Source organism: Bos taurus, chromosome X (assembly GCF_002263795.3).
Source record: "Bos taurus isolate L1 Dominette 01449 registration number 42190680 breed Hereford chromosome X, ARS-UCD2.0, whole genome shotgun sequence".
Lineage (NCBI taxonomy): Eukaryota > Metazoa > Chordata > Mammalia > Artiodactyla > Bovidae > Bos > Bos taurus.
Window position 1 is genome coordinate 124,495,261 of NC_037357.1, and position 24,001 is coordinate 124,519,261.

Consider the following 24,001-nt stretch of genomic DNA (forward strand, 5'->3'; position numbering starts at 1 on the left):
ACCTTGTTTGTGCCAGTAATTTTTTAAAAAAGAACTCCAGGAGTCCACTATTGGGAAAAGACTTGTACCTTCCTTCAGCCATTCCTACAGTTCACTTCTGATTGATTTTTGTTTTTTTGTGTTTTTTTGGTTGATTTTTTATATCATTGGTTTATAGTTGTTGACTGTAGAACAATGTCAATACGTGGAATGCTGCTTCCCCTAAAGGAGTACCAGTTGTATTTTAGATGTTTTTGAAGAAGGCATAGATTAGTTAAAGGAGAAAGTCAAATATTTAATTCCTTAGGTGGGACTATCTGAAACTATGCCGATATTTTTTTTTACCTAGTTACCTTGGCATTCACTTTGAAAATACTCAACAGAGTTGTTTTTTTCTTGCTTTTTTTGATTTCATTTGTTTTGATTTTGGCTGTGCTGGGTCTTTGTTGCAGCACAAGGCTCTTTGTTGCACCACATGGGCATTTTTTCCTAGTTGCAGAATGACTGGGCTTCTCTGGTTATAGTGCACGGGCTTCTCTTGTTGCGGAGTACAGGCTCTAGAGCACAAGAACTTCTCTGGTTGCGGCGTGCAGAATTAATTGTCCTGTGGGCATGTGGGATCTGGTTCCCTGACCAGGGATCAAACCTGCATCCCCTGCGTTGGAAGGCAGATTCTTAACCACTGGCCCACCAGGGAAGTCCCCCAACAGGGTTTTTTAATGAGCCCTTTTGTAAATAATTTAGTACTCTTTTGAGTAATATTTTAAGCTGGCAAGGTTTTGATTGCTATGATGTATTTTATTAGATACATATTTCTTTGCATAATTTCAGGAAAAGTCAACAGATGCTTTATATTTATGTGACTCTTCTCCTATCTTATCAATTTTATTTCTAGGCACAGAGTTTATTAGGACTAGATTCTTAAAAAAATAGCTTTCTTGAGATATAATTTCCTTACCATACAATTTATCTAGCATGTATAGTTTAATGGGTTTTTTTTTAGCATACTCAGAGTTGTACATCATCACCACAGTCAATTTTAGAACATTTTCATCACCCCCAAAAGGAAAAAAACCTGTTAGCAGTCACTCACTCACTCCCTATTTCCTCCCACTCACTCCTACCTGCAGCCCTAGACAACTACTCATCTACTTTCTATCTCTCTAGATTTTCTATTCTGGACATTCTGTACAATTGAAATCGTACAGTATGTTGACTTTTGTAACCGGCTTCTTTTACTTAGCATAATATTTTCAAGATTCATCCATGCTGTAGCCTGTATTAGTACTTCATTCCTTTTTATTCCTGGATATTTCAGGAATATTGTTTCAGGAATAATATTGTTTGGACCATGTTTTGTTTATCCATTCATCAGTTGATGGACATTTGGGTTGTTTCCTCTCTGGGGCTATTATGAATAATGCTGTTATGAACATTTGTGTATACTTGTTTTGTGAAGGTCTGGCTTTTTAGTGACTCAGCTGTCCTTTTACATACTGGTGATATCATAGCTCCATAGGACCCCCCGATGGCCTCTTGTTCAGCGCCTCCTTTTTAAGGCAGGCAGTTTCCCCAGGCACACACAGCTGGAGTGGTGGAGTGGGGCTCCTTGTTCTCATGTTCAGTGCTTTACCAATTGGAGTGGAAACACCACAGGAGAGGAAGAATTAATTCCATACTACACAGGTTTGTAAAAGCCTTGTAGGCTTTTCTGTTTGCTGTTTCTTCTGTTTGTCACTTACAACAGTATGGTCTCATCTGAAAGCAAAACAACAAGTACTACAAGTTAAAAGTTGCCTTAGAGATATTTTTTAGTCTAATATTCTCATTATGCAGAAAACCAAAACCTAGAAAAGTGATGTCACTGCCCACCCAAGATCACACTGTGGTAGCAGGGCAAGGATTGGAACTCTGGGCTCTTCACTTCTCGTCCCAGTCCTCATTGTGCCCCGCTTAGGGTGAGCGTTCCTGGCCCAGGTGCTGGGTGAAAGGTGGTGCTCTCATTTCGTGTCTCCTCTCTGATAGAATCCCATCACGGGGCTGATGTCAGCCAGTCATGAGCAGAAGGACGCCTGGGTACGGGATAACATCTACAGCATCCTGGCCGTGTGGGGCCTGGGCATGGCCTACCGCAAGAACGCCGACCGCGACGAGGACAAGGCCAAGGCCTACGAGCTGGAGCAGGTAAGGCTGACTGGCAGCTCTGGCCTGGCTGTGTGCAAAACAGCCTGGTGCAGGTGCCGCCTCCATTTCTGTTGTAGGCTATTTGGGGGAGGCACTCTGGTCTCTTAACCTCTCATGTCTCTCCTTTTGAGATTTTTTTTTTTCCCTCCATAAAAAAACAACAATCACACTGAGTAGATATCCAAATTTCTAACTAGCTACATTTCTCTCTCACATGCTCTGTCAGTTTTATACATACTCACCTATGAGATGTCATTATAAACTAACCTGAATGTTTTTAAAGCAGCACACTAGAACTCCACATTTCAAAATGCATGCTCTGTGGAGTCCTCATGTTGAAAGGATATTTATTCAAACAGTGTTGCCACTACTTAAAACAGTTTTGCAAAATGCCTTTCTAGTTTGAATCATTCCAAAGCAGTCTTATTAATTTGCAATACCCTTTAATTTTGAACCACACTGATATTGTCCAGTTTTCATACCCATGTTATCATATGGCACAATGAAATCCTTTATTGTTTTCCAAAATCAGAAACCAACATACCTACCAAAGCAAAGACTTGCCGTCAGTAAGTATGTAAGAAGATAATCTACCCCTGAGCATGGAGGTATTTTCAGAGTGTTCCCAGTAACAGCCTTGAAGTAAGGAGTGAAGGAAAGTTATGTGGCTCAAAATAGCCTGGAGTTAAAACTCCCCTCCCCGTCCTCCCCACCATTCTATGCAAAATAAAGAACACTCTCACCGGAAGAAAACAAATGGACATTAAGGTTGATTACACCCAGCTCCCAGCTGGTCCAGCCTCTGGCGATCTCCAGAATTCCTTGCCCCAGCCATTTAAGAGATAATTACTCCGAACAACCTTGGAGAAGAACAGGCCCCCTTAAGACAGCAGATTTCCACATATATGCCTATATATACTTATTCTCTTCTTGGGTTAGGGCAGCAGGTCACTAATCTGACTGCTGCCCCTTCTCGCCTCATTAAAAGGTGATCTGTTCCTTAAAGTGCCGGTCTCGTTCTTTTTCCGAACCTTGCCTTCTCTAACTCCCTTACCCTACAAGGCGCATTGGTGTGTAGAAGTATCATTCTCATGGCATGAGAGCCTTTGGGATTTGTCTTTGATTTGCACACTGCTTATTGGCCCACACAGCCAGTGGGTCATCAGATCCAGGTAGAATTCTTGTGGCCCAATCATAAACAAAGTGGGCCTGAGTGTCAGGCAGCCTTGTCAGCAGTAGGGAAGCTAAAAGAGGAAGCCTGTCTGTGCGAGCAGGGAAAGGACCATTTGAATTTGACTAGACGTGCTAAGTATGAGGTGATGAAATCACCTAGTCTTGGAGCTAAGGGGTAGTATTTAAAATGCATACAGCAAGCATTGAATGCTCCTCCAAGAACTTGGATGGCAGTTACATAAGTGAATCATTCGTTTAACAGTGTAATAATTTGATATTCATGTTCTCCAAATTTTCTACACACACACACACACACACACACACACACACACACACCACCGCCGCCGCCGCCGCCGCCGCCGCCGCCCCCACCGCCCCCACCGCCCCCACCACCCCCACTACCTCTCTACTGTAAGCAATTTCTGATCTGGGTTAGAGTTGACTAGATTTGCCGCTCTATGACTGACAATAGAGAGGCACAAACAGACCACATTATTTGATTTGTTGAGTATGGTTAATAACTGCAGCAGACATCTCCCTTGATTATGGAAAATAACACTGGATCTTCCAATGATCCTCGACATGGACACTAATCCACTTGGGGCTTAGGCAGTACAGCTGCTCATTGTGTGAGACTGTCCCATGCATTGCAGCACACGTAGCATCCTTAGTCCTTACTTACTAAATGCCTATAGCTCCCATCCCCATCAGAGTGACAATAAAAATGCCTCCACCCCCACATTTCTAAATGCTCCCCCACCCCCAGGGGATGCTAATGTCACCCCCAGTTGGGAACCACTGGGCCTCTTCACAATGGAAAATAACCTTATTTGAGGGGAAGTCAATTGGCAAATGTTTATGCTTCACACTGTAGGAAATATTAATTTTGACAGTGTTAATTATACCTTTTAATGAGGTAATATTTTCTGCATCAAGAGAGTTTCTGACATAAAGTGAGATTATACTCTAGAATCCTAGGATTTTAGAGAATGAAGAATCTGAAAGGTGATCCATTTCAGACTTTTCTCCCATAATTATCTTTGGTGGTCTTAGCCTGCAAACCATGTTGATTATGTAAGAGAGGAGATGCTAATAGCCCTGGGAGGGAAGTTCTTTCAGCCAGCCTACTTTGACCTAAAAATACCCCATTCTCTAGCCACTTGAGAAGTCTTTTTCTCGTGGATTTAATAGGACGTATGAGGACCATCTTTCAGCGGGCCTGAACTGTGGAGGAAGAGAGTGGCAATATAATGTATCGACAAGGAGCTCAAACTCCGGAGTCAGAGGGCCTGGGCTGTGTCCTGCTCCACCCCTCACCAGCTGAGAGACTTGAGCAGTGTTGATTCATCAGCCTCATGTTCCTCATTGTAAAGTGGGGAAATAATAACACCCACCTCAAAAGGGCGTTGCAAGAATTAGTGGGAATCTAAGTAAAGTGTTTTGTACAATACCGGAACAGAATGTATAATTATCATGTTATTATTGTTTATAATAATAATTATTGTTATACGATATTTCTCCTTCTCTGTATGACTTACTTCACTCAGTATGACACTCTCTAGGTCCATAATTGGTTCTAACATGTATTACTAAGAAACTTTGGCAACTACTTGCATTTTGTAAGAACTTTACTCAATAGTCCAGTAATGGTGTCACAAATGGCTGTTTTGGCAAAGCATCGTTACTTTGGGGCAGGCAGGGTGGACTTAATTCATCCTTAGTATAACAAAAATGAATTACTAAGAATTGAGACATAAAGCTCCAAGGTACTAGGCTTATAAAAATTGTCTTGAATAAAATAGCAGGAGTCACTGGATTTCAGCACCAGAAGATACCATCTGGTCCAACATCTTTATTTGAGATAAGTCATTGCATCAAGATTTTCTTTCTTTGTGATGGAATGGAGAAGTAGAAATAATCTAAACAATCCAAGTGCTTGTATATGCCTTCTTGGGGAAGGTTCCAGGTAGCACTGGCTTACCTGTCATGTGGGGAGGAGGTTGTTTTCATGGAGCAGGGAAGCTGGCCTTGTTACTGATCCCATTTTATTTCCACAGAATGTGGTGAAACTGATGCGAGGTCTTCTCCAGTGCATGATGAGACAGGTAGGCAGAAAACGACAGATGTATTTTTGGGTCATCTGAGTGGGCGCTTTATCATTTTTCTGGTGACAACTATCAGCCTTAGAGTGTTTTGAACTTCTCAAGATGAGAAATTGAAAAATTTAGCCTACTTTCTCCATTTAAAATTATCTTCAGTAATTTTAATATACCATAGAACCAGACTCAGAGAATACTTTCTCAAAGTCTTTTCAGGGCTTCCCTCATAGCTCAGTTGGTAAAGAATCCACCTGCAATGCAGGAGACCCCAGTTTGATTCTTGAGTTGTGGAGATCCACTGGAGAAGGGATAGGCTACCCACTCCAGTATTCTTGGACTTCCCTTGTGGCTCAGCTGGTAAAGAATCCACCTGCAATGCAGGAGACCTGGGTTCGATCCCTGGGTTGGGAAGATCCCCTGGAGAAGGGAAAGGCTACCCACTCCAGTATTCTGGCCTGGAGAATTTCATGGACTATAGTCAATGAGGTTGCAAAGAGTTGGACACAACTGAGCAACTTTCACTCACTTCTGTAAAAGAAGAACATGCTCTTTTTCTAAACAAGGAAGAAAACATTGTTTTGAAAAGTCATTCCTAGAAAGCCGTGTGCTGTTGTTTATTCTGTTAAGTTTATAAAAGAGTTTATTTGAATTGAGGACTTCCCTTGAGGCTCAGCTGGTAAAGAATCCGCCTGCAATGTGGGAGACCTGGAATCGATCCCTGGGTTGGGAAGATCCCCTGGACAAGGGAAAGGCTACCCACTCCAGTGTTCTGGCCTGGAGAATTCCATGGTCTATATAGTCCATGGGGTCACAAAGAGTTGGACACAACTGAGCTGCTTTCACTTTGAGTCGAAATGCTCGAGTTTTTAAAACTTGACAGTAATATTTACTGGTATTCTCAGTGAGAGGTAGAACAGTGTCTTGAGCATGTACTGTGTACAGAACATCGTACTAGGATCTGTACAGATTCCAAGATGAATATGGTACAGTCCCCACCTTTGATTGGCACATTCCCATTAGTTTTGAAAAGCATCGTTGTTCTTTTCTTTTCAACATAAGGAAATAGGATTGGAAATTTAAAGAAGAAATTTACAGAGGAAGAAAAGGGCCTCTTCCTCCCCTCTTCCCTCATTCCTTCCCTCCCTCTCGTTGAGTTCCTACTATGTGTCACAGCTCATGCTAGGAATAGCAGACAAGGAAACCCTTTGGCTTGACCTTTCAAGCTTGCAGAGCTTGTTAAAATCCCAGTAGACTAAGACATTTCTGGTGATGGGCAGGAAGAGACACACACCCCCACCCACTCTGTGTGATGCTCACTAGTGAGCATCTGTCCCCTACCTTCCATCCCTCTGTCTCCCAGAGGTAACAGATAAAAGGTCTAAATCCAAGATAATGACCCTGCTAGCCATGAACCCCTTAGGGTTCCATGCAGCCAGCTTGCTATCTTCCTCAGGTGGATAAAGTGGAGAGGTTCAAGCACACTCAGAGTACCGAGGACAGCCTGCACGCCAAGTACAACACTGCCACCTGCAGCACTGTGGTGGGCGACGACGAGTGGGGCCACCTCCAGGTGGATGCCACCTCCCTCTTCCTCCTGTTTCTGGCCCAGATGACAGCCTCCGGTGAGCCAGGCCTGATGGAGCCCATTGAACTGGGAGTGACCATCCAGAAGGGGGCGGGGAGGGGCAGGCATTGACCAGTATTCAAAATAAGCTGCTTTTTTGCATTACATTATGTGCCCTGATTCTGTGGCTCTGTTGACAGTCAGCCTCCTGAGCCCTCGTGGGACCAGGGCTGTTGCGCCTGCTCTGTGCACCAAGTGGCCTTGAGTTAGGCCACTTAGCTGCTGTGTTGCAGAGCTGTTCCCTTCAGTCCCGTAAATTCATGCTCCTGGGTTAAAGGCTTTGCATTTATTTCAGACTGCAAATGTGAAACTCCAAAAATTGGAGACATCAGGAAATAGTGTTCTGGCTTTGTGAATAAACCTGAAACTTGAAAAGGACATTTTGGTTATGAAAGTTAAGATGAGCTCACTGTAGATGGTTTGGAAAATCTAATGAAAAAATCTCACTGATAATTTTCATTTGAATGTGTCTCCTCCAGGTTTTTTTTCCACTGTATTTTAAAAAACATATTTCAGGTCATATGGTATGCATATAGTGTTTTTATTACATAGCATTTTAACTTAAGCATTTCCCCCATAATATTAAAGGTGTTCATAAACAATTTTAGTGACTTTACCAATGGATATTCCATAATTAAACTATTCCTTTATTCTTCTGTTTGTTTGTTTACCTATCATAACTGTATTGCAATACAAACTTTGACCCTCATATTTATTTGCTTCCTTCTCTTAGTTTGATATCATTCAAAGGCTATTTATACTCATTGCCAAATTGTTTGCAGAACAGTTTACCAGTTTGGAGAAGGAAATGGCAACCCACTCCAGTATTCTTGCCTGGAAAATCCATGGACAGAGGAGCCTGGTAGGCTAAATAGCCCATGGGGTCGCAAAGAGTCGGACATGACTGAACGACTTCACTTGCATTTTCTTTTTTACTTTACCAGTTAACCACGCCCCCCCAGTGATGTAAGAGTACATATCTTACCCACACCAGTTTCAAGAATTCATACTTTACATGTATTTGTCATAACCAGCTGTACATTCAAGCCTGCTCTCCTGGTTATTGCCTGCTTCGGTACATGGGTGCTCCTCCTGGGCAGGTGCTGGGAGCTGGCCTTTCCATGAGTTGAAGAGCCATTGCCTGTGGTTAGGGGCTCTCCTTTCCCAACCTGGCCACTGGGGGAAAATACCCACCCTGTGCTTTACTCAAGGATAAGACAGTGGTTATGCTGGGCTAAAATGCGGGCTCTGTGGAATCTTCTCTGCACAAATCCCACACGTATATGAAGGGCCCACATCTCTTTCAATCATTTCTCCTCCTAGGCACACAGACAAAAGTGGAACCATTCTTATCTTCCATTGTTCCTTGGCTCCCTCCTTCATTCCCTCCCTTCTGTCCTCACTCTTTCCTTCCCTCATTCCTTATTTTCCTCCCTACTTTCTGTCTTGCCTCTCTCCTTCCTTTCTACTTTCCTTCCTTCATCCTGTCCTCCCCTCCTTTTCCCTCCTTCCTTCCATCCCTCCTTCTTTCTTCCCTCCCTCCCTCCCTCCTTGCTTCCCTCCCTCCCTCATTCCCTCTTTCCATCCTTCCTTCCCTCCTTCCCTCTTTCCGTTCATCCTCCCTCCTTCCATCCATCCTTTCTTCACTTGCTCCTCCACTTCTTCCCTCCCTCCTTCCCTCCCTGCTTCCTTCCTCCCATCCCTCCCACGTCCCTTCCATTCATCCCTCCTCCTTTCCTGCTCTTGTTTCTTTCTTCACTCCCTTCTTCCCCCTTCCATCCTTCCTTCCTTCCCTTCTTCCTACCCTCCTCCTATCCTTCCTTTCCTCCCTCCTTCCTTCTCTCTTCCCTTTCTTCTTTTCCTTCCCTCCCTGCCTCCTTCATTCCCATCCTCCCTCCTTCCTTTCTAGCCTCCTCCCTTCTTTCCATCCTTCCCTCCTTCCTTCCTTTTATTTCTCACTCTTTCCTTCTCTCCTTGCTTCTTTCCCTTTCCCACCTTCCGTTCTTTCTTCCTTCCTGCCCTCCCTCCTTCCTTCTTCCCTTCCTTCCCTCCCTCCATCCCTACTTCCTTCCCTCTGTCCCTCTTTTCTTTATATCCTCTTTTCCTCCTTCTCTCCATGCTTTCCTCTTTCCTTCCTTCCTTCCTGTCTACCCTCCCTCCTTCCTTCCCTCCCTCCTTCCTTCATCCTTCTATCCCTCCCTCCTCCCCTCCTTCCTTCTATCCCTCCCTCCTTTCTCTTTCCCTCTCTCACCCTGTTCTCTCTCCCTCCTTCTTCTCTACCCTCCTTCCTTCCATCTTTCCATCCGTTCCACTTTCTACCCTCCTTCCCTCCCTCCTTCCTTCCCTCCTTCTCTCCCACCTTCCCTCCTTTCTTCCATCCATCCCTCCCTTTTTCCTTCTCTCATTTCTTCCTTCCCTCCCTCCTTCCCACCATCCATCTTCCTTCTTTACCTTATTCCTACCCACCTACCATCTTTCCTTCCCTCTCTCCTCCTCTCCCTCCTTCCTTCCATTCCTACCTCCTTCATTCACTCCCTCCTTTCTTCCTTTCTACCTTCCTTCCTTCCACTGTCCTGTCCTTCCCTCTTTCTCTCTCTCCCTCCCTCCTTCCTTCCTTCCCTCCTTTCTCCCTGACTGCTTCCTTCTGTCCTTGCCCTGCCTCCTTCCTTCCCATCCTCCTCCTGTCCACCCTTCCTTTCTTTCCTTTCTTCCCTACTACCTTCCTTCCCTCTCTCCTTCCCGCCCTCCCCGCCTCCTTCTTTCCCTCCCCTCCTCCCCCTTCCGTACCTACCTCCTTTTGTCTTTCCTTCCTTTGTTCCCTTCTCACCTCCTTCCCTCCCTCACTCCTTCATTCCATCCCTCCCTCTTCCCCGCCCTTCCTCTCTTCTTCCCTTCTCTCTCCTTTCTTTCATTGCTCCTTCTTTCCCTCTCTCCTTCCTTATTTCCCCTTCCCTCCTCACCTGCTGCCCTCCCTCTCTCAGCCTGTCTTCGTCCCTCCCTCCTTCCCTCCCTCCTGCCTGCCCTCCCTCCCTGTCTTCTTCCTTTCTAGCCCCCTTCCTCCCTTCCATCTTGCCCTCCTCCTCTCACCTCCCCTCCTTCCTTTCTGCCCTCCTCCTCCTCCCTGTCCTCCTCTCCTCCCTCTTTTTCTCCCCTCCTCCCTTCCTCCCCTCTTTCCATCCTTCCCTCTGTCCTTTCTTCCCTACTTCCTCCCTTTGTTCTTTCTGTCCTTCCCTCCCAGCTTCTTTCCCTCCTCCCTTCCCTCCTCCCTTTCTTCCCTCCCTCTTTCCTTCCTGCCCTCACCTTCCTTCCTTCCTTTCCTTTTGCTCTCCTCCTCTCCCTTCTTTGTTCACTACTTTCCTCCCTCCCTCCCACTCTCCTTATTTCCCCCTCTCCCTCCTTTCTTCCTATCCTTCCCTCCTTCCAGCCCCTTCTCCTTCCTTTCTACCCTCCTTCCCTCCATTGTCCCTTCCTGCCTCATCCTTCCTTCCCTCCCTTCCTCCTTCCTCCTCTCCTTCTTTCCCTCCTTCCCTCCCTCCCTTCTTCTCTCCTTCCTTCCTAGTCTCCTTATTCTGTTCTTCCCTCCCTCCTTCCTTCCCTCCCTCCCTTGTATCTTTTTTCCCTTCTGTCCTCCTTCCTTCCTGCCTTTTCTCCTTCTATCTTTCCTTCTTTCCCTCCTTTCTTATCACCTTCCTTCCTTCCCTCCCTCGCTCCCTCCTTTCCTTCCTTCCCTCCCTCCTTCCTTTTGCCTTTTCTCCTTCCCTCCCTTATTCACTACCTCCCTCCTCCTTTCCCGTCCTACCTGTTTCCCTCCTTCCTTTCTTCCTTCCCTCCTCCATCTTTCCCTCTCTATCCTTTTCTCCCTCCTTCCTCCCCTCTTTCCTTCCTGAATTAGACATTAACTCTTATGACTGACTTCATACTTAATTTTTGATGCCCTAGTAAGAAAAATGCAAATGAGGGTATATAATTTATTTTCTAGTATAAGATTTGTCATTCGTAATTGGCAACTCTCTCTTTACAACATAACTCCGTAAACTTACTGTTTGTTTTTGTTTTGTAGGCTTACGTATTATTTTCACTCTTGACGAGGTGGCCTTCATACAGAATCTTGTTTTTTACATAGAAGCTGCATATAAAGTTGCTGTAAGTTCAAATCCAGTGTTTATTTTCCAGTGTTACAGCCTCAGGAAGGATAAAAATCACACATCTGTTTGAGGGCCAGGCTGTCTGGGGCTGACCCGAAGGTTAGCAAGATTAGCGGTACAAGATGATGTCACCTCTGCACACAAACTGCACGTTTGTGTCCAGGAACTCAGTTGGGGAGCTTTTGTTGTTGAAATGTGCCATATGCTCTGTTTGAATTCATTAGGTTCATTTTAAATAAGACCCTCAAATACCCTGTGGCACGTGTACTGGGAGCCTGAATCAGGGTGAAGGGCAACACCAGCGCCCCAGGCAGTGCACAGGGAGAGAGGCAGGACCCAGACAGGTGCCCGGGCTAGGTGATGGGTGGAAATACGTACACACTCAGTTCCTCCAGGCTGCTGTCTGCTACCGAGAGCTGAGCCTCACACACTTGTAGAGAACAGCTAAACTGCAAAGCTGGCCAGAAGAGCAGTAATGAAAGGCTAGAGTTTGCATTTTGTTTTTAATAAAGAGCTACCAACATCAAAGGAAGGATCAGCAAACTTTTTCTAGAAAGGGCCAAAGTACATCTTCTCAGCTCTTCCAGTCTCTGTGGTCTCTCTTGCTGCTATTGAACTCTGCCATTGTACTGATACCACACAACCAGCTGTAGACAACCTGTGACCTCGTGAGTGCAGCTGTGTCCCAAATAGACCTTATTTCTGGATCACAGGTGTAGCAGACCTGATTCGGTGCCAGGGTAAGCACTTGCTGACCCCAGGTCTGAAGCAGTAATCATCCACCAGGAGCAGTCTTTGGCTCTCCCAGGGAAACCAGGCAATGTCTGGAGACATTTTCGATGTTGACAACAGGGGAGTGGGTACTATTGGCATCTAGTGGGTGGAGGCCAGAGATGCTGCTGAACACCCTACAGTGCACAGGACAGCCCCCTACAACAGAGAATGAGTAGGCTGCAAATGTCAGTACCATCGAGGTTGGCCAAGCCTGGTCTGAAGAAACAGGAAGGCTTTGTAGAAAGGGTGGAGCTTGAGTGGGACGTTGGTAGATGAGTAGGGCTCAGATAAGCAGGAGGAGGGAAAGGGGTTCGAGAGTATCAGGAATGGCTGTGAGTGTGGGGGAAGGGGAGGGGTGGTTGGGGAAAGGGGGGGTGGAGTAAAGGAGTATTCTTAGGGTGACAGCTGAGTGCTCCAGAATAGCAGGAATTAAAGTCAGCTTGTGGACAGGCAGGAAGTGTGGGGCTGGATCATAAAGGTAAGGCCATCAGAGAGATTTGAACATGATCCACTTGGGGATAAACAGGTCATCAGGTTAGAGTCTCGTGCTGGGGAGCAAGCTGATCAAAGCAGTTTCTAAGGATGAGTCAGGCAGTTGGCTCCAGGGTTGGAATGAGGACGGGTTGGAGTGGAAAGGCCCCGCTGTGCAGAGGACTGAAGGAATGGGTCCTGGAATCAGCCACGAGGCCTGCACGGCAGGCAAGAGTCTAAAGTCGTATGTCTGAGTCTAAAATGTCTTATTCTGAAAATGTTCATCTTTCTCTAATAATAATAAGTGCCAGAATGTTGGCATTGGTCCTGTTCTTCTTGGGTTGTAATCCTTCAATAGTGTATATAGCATTATTTCAAAATGGTATCCAGTGCCTGGGTTTCTTCAGTGAAAATATGAGCTATAAAAGTTAAGTATGTATGTATCAAGTCCTCTATGTGGACGGGCTATGCTAAGCCAGTTCATATTAATTCATTTCAAAATACCAGGCAAGTTTAGTGTTCTGAGCCTCAGTTTTGACTTTGCACCCATTACTGCTGAGCATTTTTTCTCAAAAGGTAATCTATTAAATTATTTTAAATGGTTTGGTTGATTTCACCCAGTTATAACCCATTTCTTCTTTATTCCATCTTACAATTTAATACAAGTTTAGACATATTAGGTGAATAAAGGTCAGCCTTTTAAGATAAAATATTTTGTTCTCTATAAATCAGGAGTTTCTTCCAATGAATAACTTTTAGAAATAAGAAAACTGAGTGTCTTTGCATGCATTTTTGTTCTACTCGAGTATTTATTTCCAGAACTCTAACCAGAGGTCAAATGAACTGAAATCAAGAAAGAATACAACTTGAGTGTGTAAAGGCATGAATTTGGTAGCCTTTGAGAAGAGATAGTCACATTTCATGATGCCTACAATGACATAAAGGAGTTATTTTTCCATAGTACTTGTCATCTATTAATACCTCTTTTCTCCTTTTTCTCCAACAGGATTATGGAATGTGGGAACGTGGAGATAAGACTAATCAGGGTATTCCAGAATTGAATGCAAGCTCTGTAGGAATGGCCAAGGTGACAGTCTGGTCTTGTTTGTTCTTCCTCCTTGCCTCTTTAACGGCTTTGGTTTGGTTCTTATCCTTAGGGGTTTGGATTTGATCTGGTTAGCTTATTTTTCAAAAGTCAACAGCAAGTATGAAATTCAAGTGGTACATGTACCCCAACCAACTGAAATTATAGGTAAAGAATGGAGGTTTCCTACACCTAAATCTGCATGTGCCTGAAAATCAGTGCATTCCCTCCTTATTATCCAGTATCATCACCCATGCATCTAAGCTCTTGCTATTATCTAAAAAACTGGATATATGATGTCCAGTCTTGTTTCCTGGGTCATAAAGAGGGCTGAAGAATACGAGCATTTTGTAGGACAGGGCTCACACATTTAAAAGTCTACAGGGTCAGGTCAGGCACATAATATAAACAAGTGAAGCCAGCCAGATAGAAAAATAATGGGGCAGGAGTGGCATGTGTTGAGGACACTGCAGACTTTGTAAAGGTGTTCTAATTTAAGATCATTTTAAAAACTTCCTCAGGCCAAACCAAACATGACCATGGAGCCGTTTCAGCCAGCTGGCCACCAGTTGACATCTCTTGCCTTAGATATTTAGCATGCCTCCTCCATTCCCTCTTCCTCAAGGCTGAAGCATAATTTTACAGAGTAAAGACTCCAGAACTATAATTTTTAAAGCAACAATAAATATTCTCTGTTAAGGTCAACTGATGGAAAACATACTTAATACTAAAAAAGTTTACTTTCTTAAGTGCCAAACATGCTACTGTTAGAAGTTAACCACTGAAATAGATGAAAGAAAAACCAGTCGTGAATTTAGCCCCCCACCGCTTACACACACGATGCTGTGTTGTTAATATTTTGCTTTTTGGTAGAATACTAATTTCATTTTGGGAAATGGTTTTCTGTTTTCTCTATCTTGTTCCTGCAACGAGGCAAAACACAGGAAAGCTCTGAAAATAAGGATAGAACACAAGTATAGGATACTTTAGCTGGATTTTAAAGACAAATTGTATCACCTATGGGAAAACATATATGCTCGATTGCTTAATGAAAAAGAAGTACGAGATATGGGACTGTATGTGTACTACTCATACTCAGTAATTCATACTTGTGCTTGTAGGCAGCCCTTGAAGCAATTGATGAACTGGACCTTTTTGGAGCCCATGGAGGTCGCAAGTCTGTGATCCACGTCCTGCCGGATGAGGTGGAACACTGCCAGGTGATGGTTCTCACATCCAGAGAATCGAGATGGAGACTCATGGCACAGAGCACTTGGACTCCAGTTCAGACTCCCCAGCTTCCTAGCTTGGTGGCTCTTAGCTTCTTTGAGCTTCAGTTCCTTCGTCCATAAAATGGGCATACTAGGACCTACCCCCACTGCTGCACAAGGTGGTCATGAGAATCAGAATTAATCAACTTAATTTGTCAAAGTACTTTGTGAGCCAGAAAGGACCACGCAAACATAAGATACAGCAATGGTGTTTCTATGGAGTCAGCAATCAACACAACTGTGTTCTGTTGGAGGCAAATCAATTTTACGGTTTTTTTTTTTTTTGAGCATGTACAAGGTTTTCTCTTAGGTTTATTTCATGAGGTCCCCAAATTTGATGATTGACAAGCAGTAGTTCACTTGGTGGAGAAGGCAATGGCACCCCACTCCAGCACTCTTGCCTGGAAAATCCCATGGACGGAGGAGCCTGGTAGGCTGCAGTCCATGGGGTTGCTAGGAGTTGGACATGACTGAGTAACTTCACTTTCACTTTTCACTCTCATGCATTGGAGAAGGAAATGGCAGCCCACTCCAGTGTTCTTGCCTGGAGAATCCCAGGGACGGGGAGCCTGGTGGGCTGCCGTCTATGGGGTCACACAGAGTTGGACACGACTGAAGTGACTCTGCAGCAGTAGTTCACTTGGGCGGGTAGTGGAGTCTTGTTAGAGGGGTAGTGACAAAATGAATGGTGGAGGAGAGATGATATGGGAGAAATGGCAAATCAGTAAAACCTCCATGAAACACATGTTAGAGAAAGGGGGACAGATTAGGTGGCTCCATTTATCAGACAGTAGGTCAGGAGTTGCTGGCAAATCAGCAAACTTGTTTACTGGAGGCTCACTGTATGCAGGCACTGTGCTAGGGCTGTGTGAGTGAGAGGCATACAAAGTTGTATGCAGAGCTTCCAGTGGTAATGTTTGTTTCAGGCAGAGAGAGCCTAGGGAGAGTGACTGGTTAAAGAACTGGGCTTGGGGGTCAGTTGGCTAGAGAACATTAAGCTTTGTTCTGAAGCTGAAGGGTTCCCCCCTTATTTAGCCCCCTTCTAACTCATTCCATTTTCCCCATTAAATAGTCCTTAGTGGGGAATCTACTGTTTCTTGGGGTGTGGTTTAATAAAGTTAAGCTGGTATGCTTCTTAATAGATGTGTAGTCCCCAGTGGAGATGGCATGAGCTCTGTAGCTAGCTGGGCCTGGGTTAGAATCCTAGCTCTGTTGTAGACTAGCTGCATGCCCATCAGCATGAGTCTCTGCGTCTCCAAGTCCTCATGTGTGATTTGGACATAGTTCTCGAATTCCTTCTTCACATGGAAGAGTTAATAAGCTTGTGCTTGCAGGAATCTAGTCCCATGTCTGTACATGTTAGATTGCAGGGTTAGCTCCCTTTCCTTCCCAAACTGTTCCTTATAATTTCACCTTCCTTTAGTTTACAGTGCCTAATCCAACCACCTTATAATTGAGGCCATATTATAGTGCCACTAAGTAAGCCATTCTTTCTAGGACTAAACTAATTCTGTTTGGACTAAAGTGTTTTGCCTGTTGGTGTGGTCTTCTAGATTTGACTCCTTTAAGTGGTTTCTGAGTTATCCAGTCCAGCTGGTCACCTCCACCGAAGCCAGGCATTTCTCTGTGCTGGTCTTGTATGTGTGTTCTTCTTTGTCTTTGCAGTCAGGAGCGCTAACCTGATGAGGTAGTCCTTAGTTCCTCCACTGCGTGCCCTAAAGGCCCAGCAGTATCAACAGAAGGTACAGAAGGAAGGGAGCCAGTTCTCAGCACGTGCTCTAGGCATATCACTGTTTTCCCGAACCCTCTTTTCTCCTGTGAGGAACAGGACACATGGGCTGGGTAGGTGCGGTCACGCAGCAGGGGCCATGTTGGTAGGCAAAAACTCTCTAAAAATTGGTAAACTCATTCATATGTTCCCTTGGGGTCAAGTCATAGTCTCTAGATGCTGTACATAACTGTTAGTGCTTCCGGGGTTAACACCTGTTTGTTTTTCGTTCAGTCTATTCTGTTCTCCATGCTGCCAAGAGCCTCGACGTCAAAAGAGATTGATGCTGGGCTTCTTTCCATTATTTCTTTCCCGGCCTTCGCGGTGGAAGATGTGAACCTTGTGAATGTGACAAAAAATGAAATTATTTCCAAGCTCCAGGTGAGCATTGGTCACGCTGGTACCCTTCTGCCCTGTGTTAAGTGCCCCTTCCAGATAGTGACGTGGAGCAGCTCACTCAGGCCTGGGCTGTCCCTGCAGTCGATCTCTCAATATCAGAGTGGACTGACAGATGGAGGTACCCAAGGCTGAGAATGGAGGGGAGAAAATGAAGTCTCTGAGCCATCAATACCCAGGTTCTTTTCTTGTGCAGTAGAGTTTCAATTCCAGCTGGCACATTTAAATCTCAATTTGTATCACTCCTGTGCTTCTAAGACAGAGCTTCTGAACCCTTTAGAGATCCTAGACAGACTCCCTTAAGAATCTCATGAAAGCTACAGTCCCTGTCAGAAAAAAATGCACATGTCCCAATATCCTCAAACTTGACACACGATTTCTAGGGACTTGAAGATCTCCAAGTTAAACTGAGATTAAAAATCCCAGGGATGCCCCAGGTGGTCCAGGGTTAAGACCTCACCTTCCAATGCAGGGGGTGCAGTGTTCCTCCCTGCTTGGGAAACTAAAATCTCACATGCCTCACAGTCAATAAACCAAAACAGAAAACAGAAGCAATATTGTAACAAATTCAGTAAAGACTTTAAAAATGGTCCACATAAAAAAAAAAATCTTAAAATCCCTGCTCTGAGGTGAGATGCAGAAACTATGACACATTACACCAAACTGAGAAGGTTATACAATACTCTAGCCAACTGAAGTTATCAGTGAAATGATAAAAAAAAAAAAAAAAAGTAAGTTTCCTAAACCACAATCTGCATGTTGATGATCCCACTTAGATTTGGTGAAAAATGATTTTAGCCTCTGGAAACCAAGGGGTAAAGGGTCTCCAACCATATCCCCAGAAGGCACTGCCTCAGTTAGGAGCTGGTGGAGAAAACAGAACCTGTTTAGTTTGTAGAAGTAGGCAGAGAGTTCATGTAGAGAATGAAGCATTTCAAGGGGAGCACATTCTAGACTGGGCTTCCCAGGACACCCCAGACACTATGGGATTGGCCACTGGGAGTGCGTTTGCCTCCATGGCCAGTGCTAGAACAGCCCCAAATGCTTAACTGAAGAATGGACACCCAAAAGTGCAATCCAGGGATAAGGGAGGCAGATTCAGATAGCACTGCCACTGCCCTTCTTTCTTGGCACCCGAGAAGCTGGAGAGGAACACTGAAGCCTGCAGCAGGAAACCCAACAGCCATGGCCTTAAGCTACAGGAAGCCCTGCCACCTCCCTCCTCCACTTCTTGCAGGATGCAGGCTTCTTTGCATCCAGAGCCTAACTCCTATGAGTCTGGAGTCGCCTTGTGGCCTTCCAGTCTGTCAAGTAGAAGCAGTCCAATCAGTCCACATATCACCATGGGTGGCTTCTCCAAGCAGTGAGGGTCCCTTTGCATCTTTGTACAATACAGCAAAATCAGAATAAAAGGATGGTCATTCTGTGAACCATGGAGTAATTAATCTCTCAGCCCTGACTGCCACTCTAATGGAAAGTTTTGGCATTCCCTTCCAAGTACTGATCAAACCTTATTTTGGTTTGCTTATTACTTAAAGATGAGTTTTTGTACTGATAGCAGTGAGCACTTTGTTGTTACTAAAAGGGCTGACTTGAATCAAAGAGATAAAGAAATTCTTCTGTTTCATCAAATGCTTCTTTTTGTCTTCTTAGGGGCGTTATGGATGCTGTCGCTTCCTTCGAGATGGTTATAAAACCCCAAGAGAGGTTGTATTTAAAGATTGTTTCTTCTGATTCCTTAACTGCTTCATATCTAAGTTGCCACTGTGGCATTCTCCCTCTGTTGATTATAAAACTTACACGTTGGAATATTGGAAAGAGCAGTCTTAATTTTGGAGTCAGCAAGCTGGAGTTAGGCAATAGACTAGTAAGATCATTAGGAGAGCAGCAAGCTGGTGATTTAAAACCAGCTTGCTTACATGGACAAACAGTTCTCTCGCTCACATGTTTTTTAAAAGGCCACCTGTGGCCTCCTTGGGTTCCTTTGCCATAGGGACTGATAAAATGATGTCAATAAAACAGTCTGCCCAGCACTGCAAGAGTCAAATTTCTCCTTATTTGTTATAGAGATAGAGAAAGCTTAATCTAATAAACTACCAAGTAATGTTATGTGCATTTGATTTACTGTTCTGAAATTTTACCATGGATAACTGCCAAAAATAGCTTCAGTCATGTCTGACTCTGTGCGACCCCATAGACGGCAGCCCACGAGGCTCCCCTGTCCCTGGGATTCTCCAGGCAAGAACTCTGGAATGGGTTGCCATTTCCTTCTCCAATCATACCAGCCTCAAAGTTGCCCTGAGTCAGAAAGCAAGGGACACTCAGTGAGGCACAGTGGTATTATGTATGTAATCTGACATTACCTTTTAGAACGTTTACCTGTTTGCTTCCAGGACCCAAACCGATTGCATTATGACCCTGCTGAACTCAAGCTCTTTGAAAACATTGAATGTGAATGGCCTGTGTTCTGGACTTATTTCATAATAGATGGAGTCTTCAATGGTGATGCCGTTCAGGTGAGAAAATGCTGGGCGTTGTGTTGGTAATCAGCATTTTCATGGCAATGGTGTGCTGATGGTTATTAGAACATAGGGTTATGCAAAAATTCAGGGGCACTGTGTCAGTTACCTGTTGCTGCCAACAACCTTTCCTAAAACTTTGTGAATTAAAACAGCTATTGTGTTTGCTCAGTGCTGTGTAATTTGGGTAGTGCTCAGCAGGAACGGGTTTCTCTGCTGCTTCTGATGTCAACTGGGATCAGTAGGGCTGCAGGAACCGGCCTCCCTCACGTGGTTGCAGCTTGATGCTGCCTGTTGGCCCAGAGCTCAGGTGGACTGTTGGCCTGGGTCTTCATTCTCCACTTGGGCTTCTCACAGCATTGCAGTCTCTGGACAGTAAAGCTTTTTACATGGTGGTCATCTTTTCCCAGAATGCAAAAGCAGAAGCTGCCAAGCTTTCTTAAGGCTTTAGGCCCCAAACTGGCAAAGTGTCACTTCTGTTGCATTCGTTTTTTTCTGGGCTAGTGTTGCCAAACTAGGTTTGTTTTGCCAGAGCACAGCAAGCCAAAATGCTGAAATGCCGAGGTTTGCAGCAAAGAGAGGGTTTATTCGCAAGGCTGCCATGCAAGGAGAACAAGTCTCAGGTCTGCCTGCATGAAGACTAAGGCTTGGGGTATTTATGGGATAAAGAATAAAGCGGCACAGTGGCCTGAAGTTGGGGAGAGGTGACTGGAAAAAGGAGTGGTAATTCTCATTCTGCCCAACTGTAGGCCACAGGTCTCTGCACATTCCAAAATGGAGGTGCTTAGCATGCTCTGAGGGTGCAGTTTTTAGCCCTCTGATGCCCCAAAATCACCAGACACTCGCCCATGCCCTGTTGGAGGGTGGGTGGTCCTAACCAGTCTTAACCAGCTCAGTTGGAACGAGACATAGTTGACTCCAAGTTCCTGGAAAACAACTCGAGCAAACGTTGTTTAGACTATGCGCTGCTTGGAGGACATGGGAGTCTTAAAAGCACCTTGATTAGTGAAGGCCTGTTACAGGTAAAAATAGATTTGACTAATGACTACCCTTGGTTTTAGTCCCCCCTATGTTTTGATCATTTCTCCATGTCAAGAGGAGGAGGACAAAGACCCCTCTGGATATTTCCTGCCTATAAGGGGCGTAGACACAACTAGGGCTTGAGGAATGAAACCTCTTAGCACTCATTTGAAAATATTCTCTTGATCCTGGTTTCAGGTTAACATTTTGATCTGAGCAGTTACCACCTATGCATCAGCTGTCAAGGCATTCACAGGCCCAAGATTGGTAAACTACAGACAAAGATGTAGCCTGAGGGGGCCTGTAGAATGGCAGACATTGTTAAAATTTTCATTCTTTTTTAGCAGTTTTATTTAGGATAAGCCAGGGATCAAGCGAAAGTCAGTCAGTCGTGTCCGACTCTTTTTGACCCCATAGACTATGCAGTCCATGGAATTCTCTAGGCCAGAATACTGGAGTGGGTAAGCCTTTTCCTTGTCCAGGGGATCTTCCCAACCCAGAGATAGAACCCAGGTCTCCCGCATTGCAGGCAGATTCTTTACCAGCTGAGCCACAAGGGAAGCCCCAGGGATCAAGTGTCTTACCTTTTTCCATATTGGAGTGTCTCGATCATTATCTGTTTGGCTGAAACACTTAGATATTAAATGTGGAAGGACCACAGGCTTGGAGAAATAAGTATGGTTTCTATAATATCCTTACCATGTAGAACCTTGGCAGGGGTAGATGCCACAGTCTTTTTTTTTTTTTTTCTCTTTAATCTGAGGACATGAGGAGAGGACCAAATTTCAAATTAGTGTAGGAAAAAAAAGGTGACAGGAAATTCTCTGTTGATTAGCTTAACCCAGTATCTACATCTGAGGGCTTTCTATTGTAAGTCATTCAAGGGGAGGACACGGCATAAAGGCTCGAGAACTAGGAGATGGGGTTCTCTGGGGTGGGGGGCGCGAGTCTCCCACAGACGAGTTTTGTTGTTGCTGCTGCTCTTTTCTGGCCAGCTGTAGTTTGCCATCTTTAAGGCTACTCTTAGCTAGTGTGGTAGTGCTCTGTGCTTAAGTCGTGTCCAGCTCTTTGCAAGCCCGTGGACTGTAGCCCACCAGGCTCCTCTGTCCATGGGATTCTCTAGGCAAGAATGCTGGAGTGGGTTGCCATGTCTTCCTCCAGGGGATCTTCCTGACCCAGGGATTGATCTTGTGTCTCCTGCATTGGCAGGCTGCTTCTTTACCACTGAGCCCACCTGGGAAGCCCTCTCTTAGCTAATATCTTATTTAATGTATCAGCTGCATAACGGGTATCCCAGCCCACAGCCTCGCTTCCTGTTATTTCTCCACACCATCATCAGAGTGATCTTATTAAGAAAAAGATGATGCTACTGCTTGTCTTAAAAGCTTTGAATGGCTTCCTGATTACTTTTGTGATGAGGTACAGGCTCTTCACACGTTTTATAGGGTCCCAGAAGATCTGTCCCTTGTTTTCACCACTGTAGTCCAATTTCTAATTATTTCCTTTCTTGAGTTCTGTGATCCAAGCAGATGGAAACTTGTTCAGGCCTTTGGGCAGGCCAGGCTGTCTCTCCCATCTTCTCAAATACCCAGCAACTGTCCTGAATATTCATTGGAAGGACTGCTGGTGAAGTTGAAACTCCAATACTTTGGCCACCTGAAGCGAAGAACAGATTCATTTGAGAAGACCCTGATGCTGAGAAAGATTGAAGGCAGGAGGAGACGGGGAGGACAGAGGATGAGATGGTTGCATGACATCACCAACTCAAAGGACATGAGTTTGAGTGAACTCCGGGAGTTGATGATGGACAGGGAGGCCTGGTGTGCTGCGGTTCATGGGGTCGCAAAGAGTCGAACACGACTGAGCGACTGAACTGATGCTTTCCACCCTTAGCTTCCCCTCCCCCTTCATTTGATTCGTTTTAAGTGTCACTTCTTTCAGAAAGCCTAAAAGCTTTTATATATGCCGCACAGCTCTTATAACAGCCTGGCACCTATCAGTGTATTTCCCACTTAGCTGTCAAAGGACCCTGCTAGAGATGGTCTCTATCCATCTGGGGCATATGCCCCATTCCTAGTATATACTAAGTGCAAAATGGATATTTATTAATACAGTGTTCATTTGTTCAAGACAGATTTCTTTTTTATTATTTATTGAAGTATAGTTGAGTTACAATCTTGTGATAATTACTGCTGTACAGCGAAGTGACTCAGTTGCACATATAGATATTCTTTTTCATATTCTTTTCCATTGTGGTTTATCATAGGATATTGATAAAGTTCTCTGTGCTATACAGTAGGACCTTGTTTGTTTTTTAAATTGGAGGATAATTGCTTTACAATGTTGTGTTGGTTTCTGCCGTACAACAATGCAAATCAGCCATAATTTTATATATATATGTGTGTGTGTGTGTGTGTGTATCCTCTCCCTCTTGGGCCTCTTTCCCCTCTCCCATCCCACCCCTCCAGGTCATCACAGAGCACCAGGCTGGGCTCCCTGTGTTATATAGCAGCTTCCCACTAGCAATGTGTTTTACACATGATAGTGTGTATATGTCAGTGCTGCTCCCTCAATTTGTCTTACTCCTTGCCCCGCTATGTCCACAAGTCCATTCTCTCCATTTGCATCTCCATTTCTTCCCTGTAAATTGATACATCAGTACAATTTTTCTGGATTCCATTGTATATGCATTAATATACAATATTTATTCTCTTTCTGACTTCGCTCTGTATAACAGGCTCTAGGTTCATGCACTTCACTACAGTTCAGTTCAGTCGCTCAGTCGTGTCCAACTCTTTGCGACCCCATGAATTGCAGCACGCCAGGCCTCCCTGTCCATCACCAACTCCTGGAGTTCACTCAAACTCAACGTCCATCGAGTCAGTGATGCCATCTAGCCATCTTATCCTCTGTCGTCCCCTTTTCCTCCTGCCCCCAATCCCTCCCATCATCAGAGTCTTTTCCAATGAGTCAGCTCTTCACATGAGGTGGCCAAAGTACTGGAGTTTCAGCTTCAACATCACTCCTTCCAATGAATATTCAGGACTAATCTCCTTTAGGATGGACTGGTTGGATCTCCTTGCAGTCCAAGGGACTCTCAAGAGTCTTCTCCAACACCACAGTTCAAAAGCATCAATTCTTCGGCGCTCAGCTTTCTTCACAGTTCAACTCTCACATCCATACATGACTCCTGGAAAAACCATAGCTGACTCAAATTTGTTCTTTTTATGGCTGAGTAAAACTCCGTTTGGCATTTGCTGCCATGCATACTTTGGTGAGCAGAAAAGAGCTGTTCTCATGAAGTTTATGTGACTGAGGAACTCATACATCTTGCTGGGTTTTAATCTGCTCAGTCACATGTTCTGGCATAGGATACACAATCTAAGATTCATTTTAGTTTTTGAGAGCTGCCTCTGTTGAATGCTGAAGTGTTTCAGAAGTGGCAGTAAGCTTGAAATACTAATATTCCCTCTTTGTTGACTTTTACGCTTTAG

At 44.7% G+C, this 24,001-nt stretch overlaps 1 protein-coding gene across 7 annotated transcripts in view; it reads left to right on the forward strand.

Annotated features, from left to right (window-relative positions):
* PHKA2 (phosphorylase kinase regulatory subunit alpha 2) overlaps nucleotides 1-24,001 on the forward strand; it is a 91,798-nt gene that overhangs the window by 26,701 nt on the left and 41,096 nt on the right. For 6 of the 7 annotated variants that reach the window (XM_059883395.1, XM_059883391.1, XM_024987966.2 and 3 more), the window contains 9 exons: nucleotides 2,005-2,163; nucleotides 5,394-5,441; nucleotides 6,889-7,057; nucleotides 11,120-11,202; nucleotides 13,456-13,536; nucleotides 14,655-14,753; nucleotides 16,807-16,953; nucleotides 18,622-18,675; nucleotides 19,362-19,484. In XM_059883395.1, the coding sequence (XP_059739378.1) occupies nucleotides 2,005-2,163; nucleotides 5,394-5,441; nucleotides 6,889-7,057; nucleotides 11,120-11,202; nucleotides 13,456-13,536; nucleotides 14,655-14,753; nucleotides 16,807-16,953; nucleotides 18,622-18,675; nucleotides 19,362-19,484 (963 nt within the window). Of the gene's footprint in view, nucleotides 1-1,514; nucleotides 1,666-2,004; nucleotides 2,164-5,393; nucleotides 5,442-6,888; nucleotides 7,058-11,119; nucleotides 11,203-13,455; nucleotides 13,537-14,654; nucleotides 14,754-16,806; nucleotides 16,954-18,621; nucleotides 18,676-19,361; nucleotides 19,485-24,001 lie in introns of those variants that run through there. The other variant, XM_059883394.1, reaches the window with a different exon arrangement.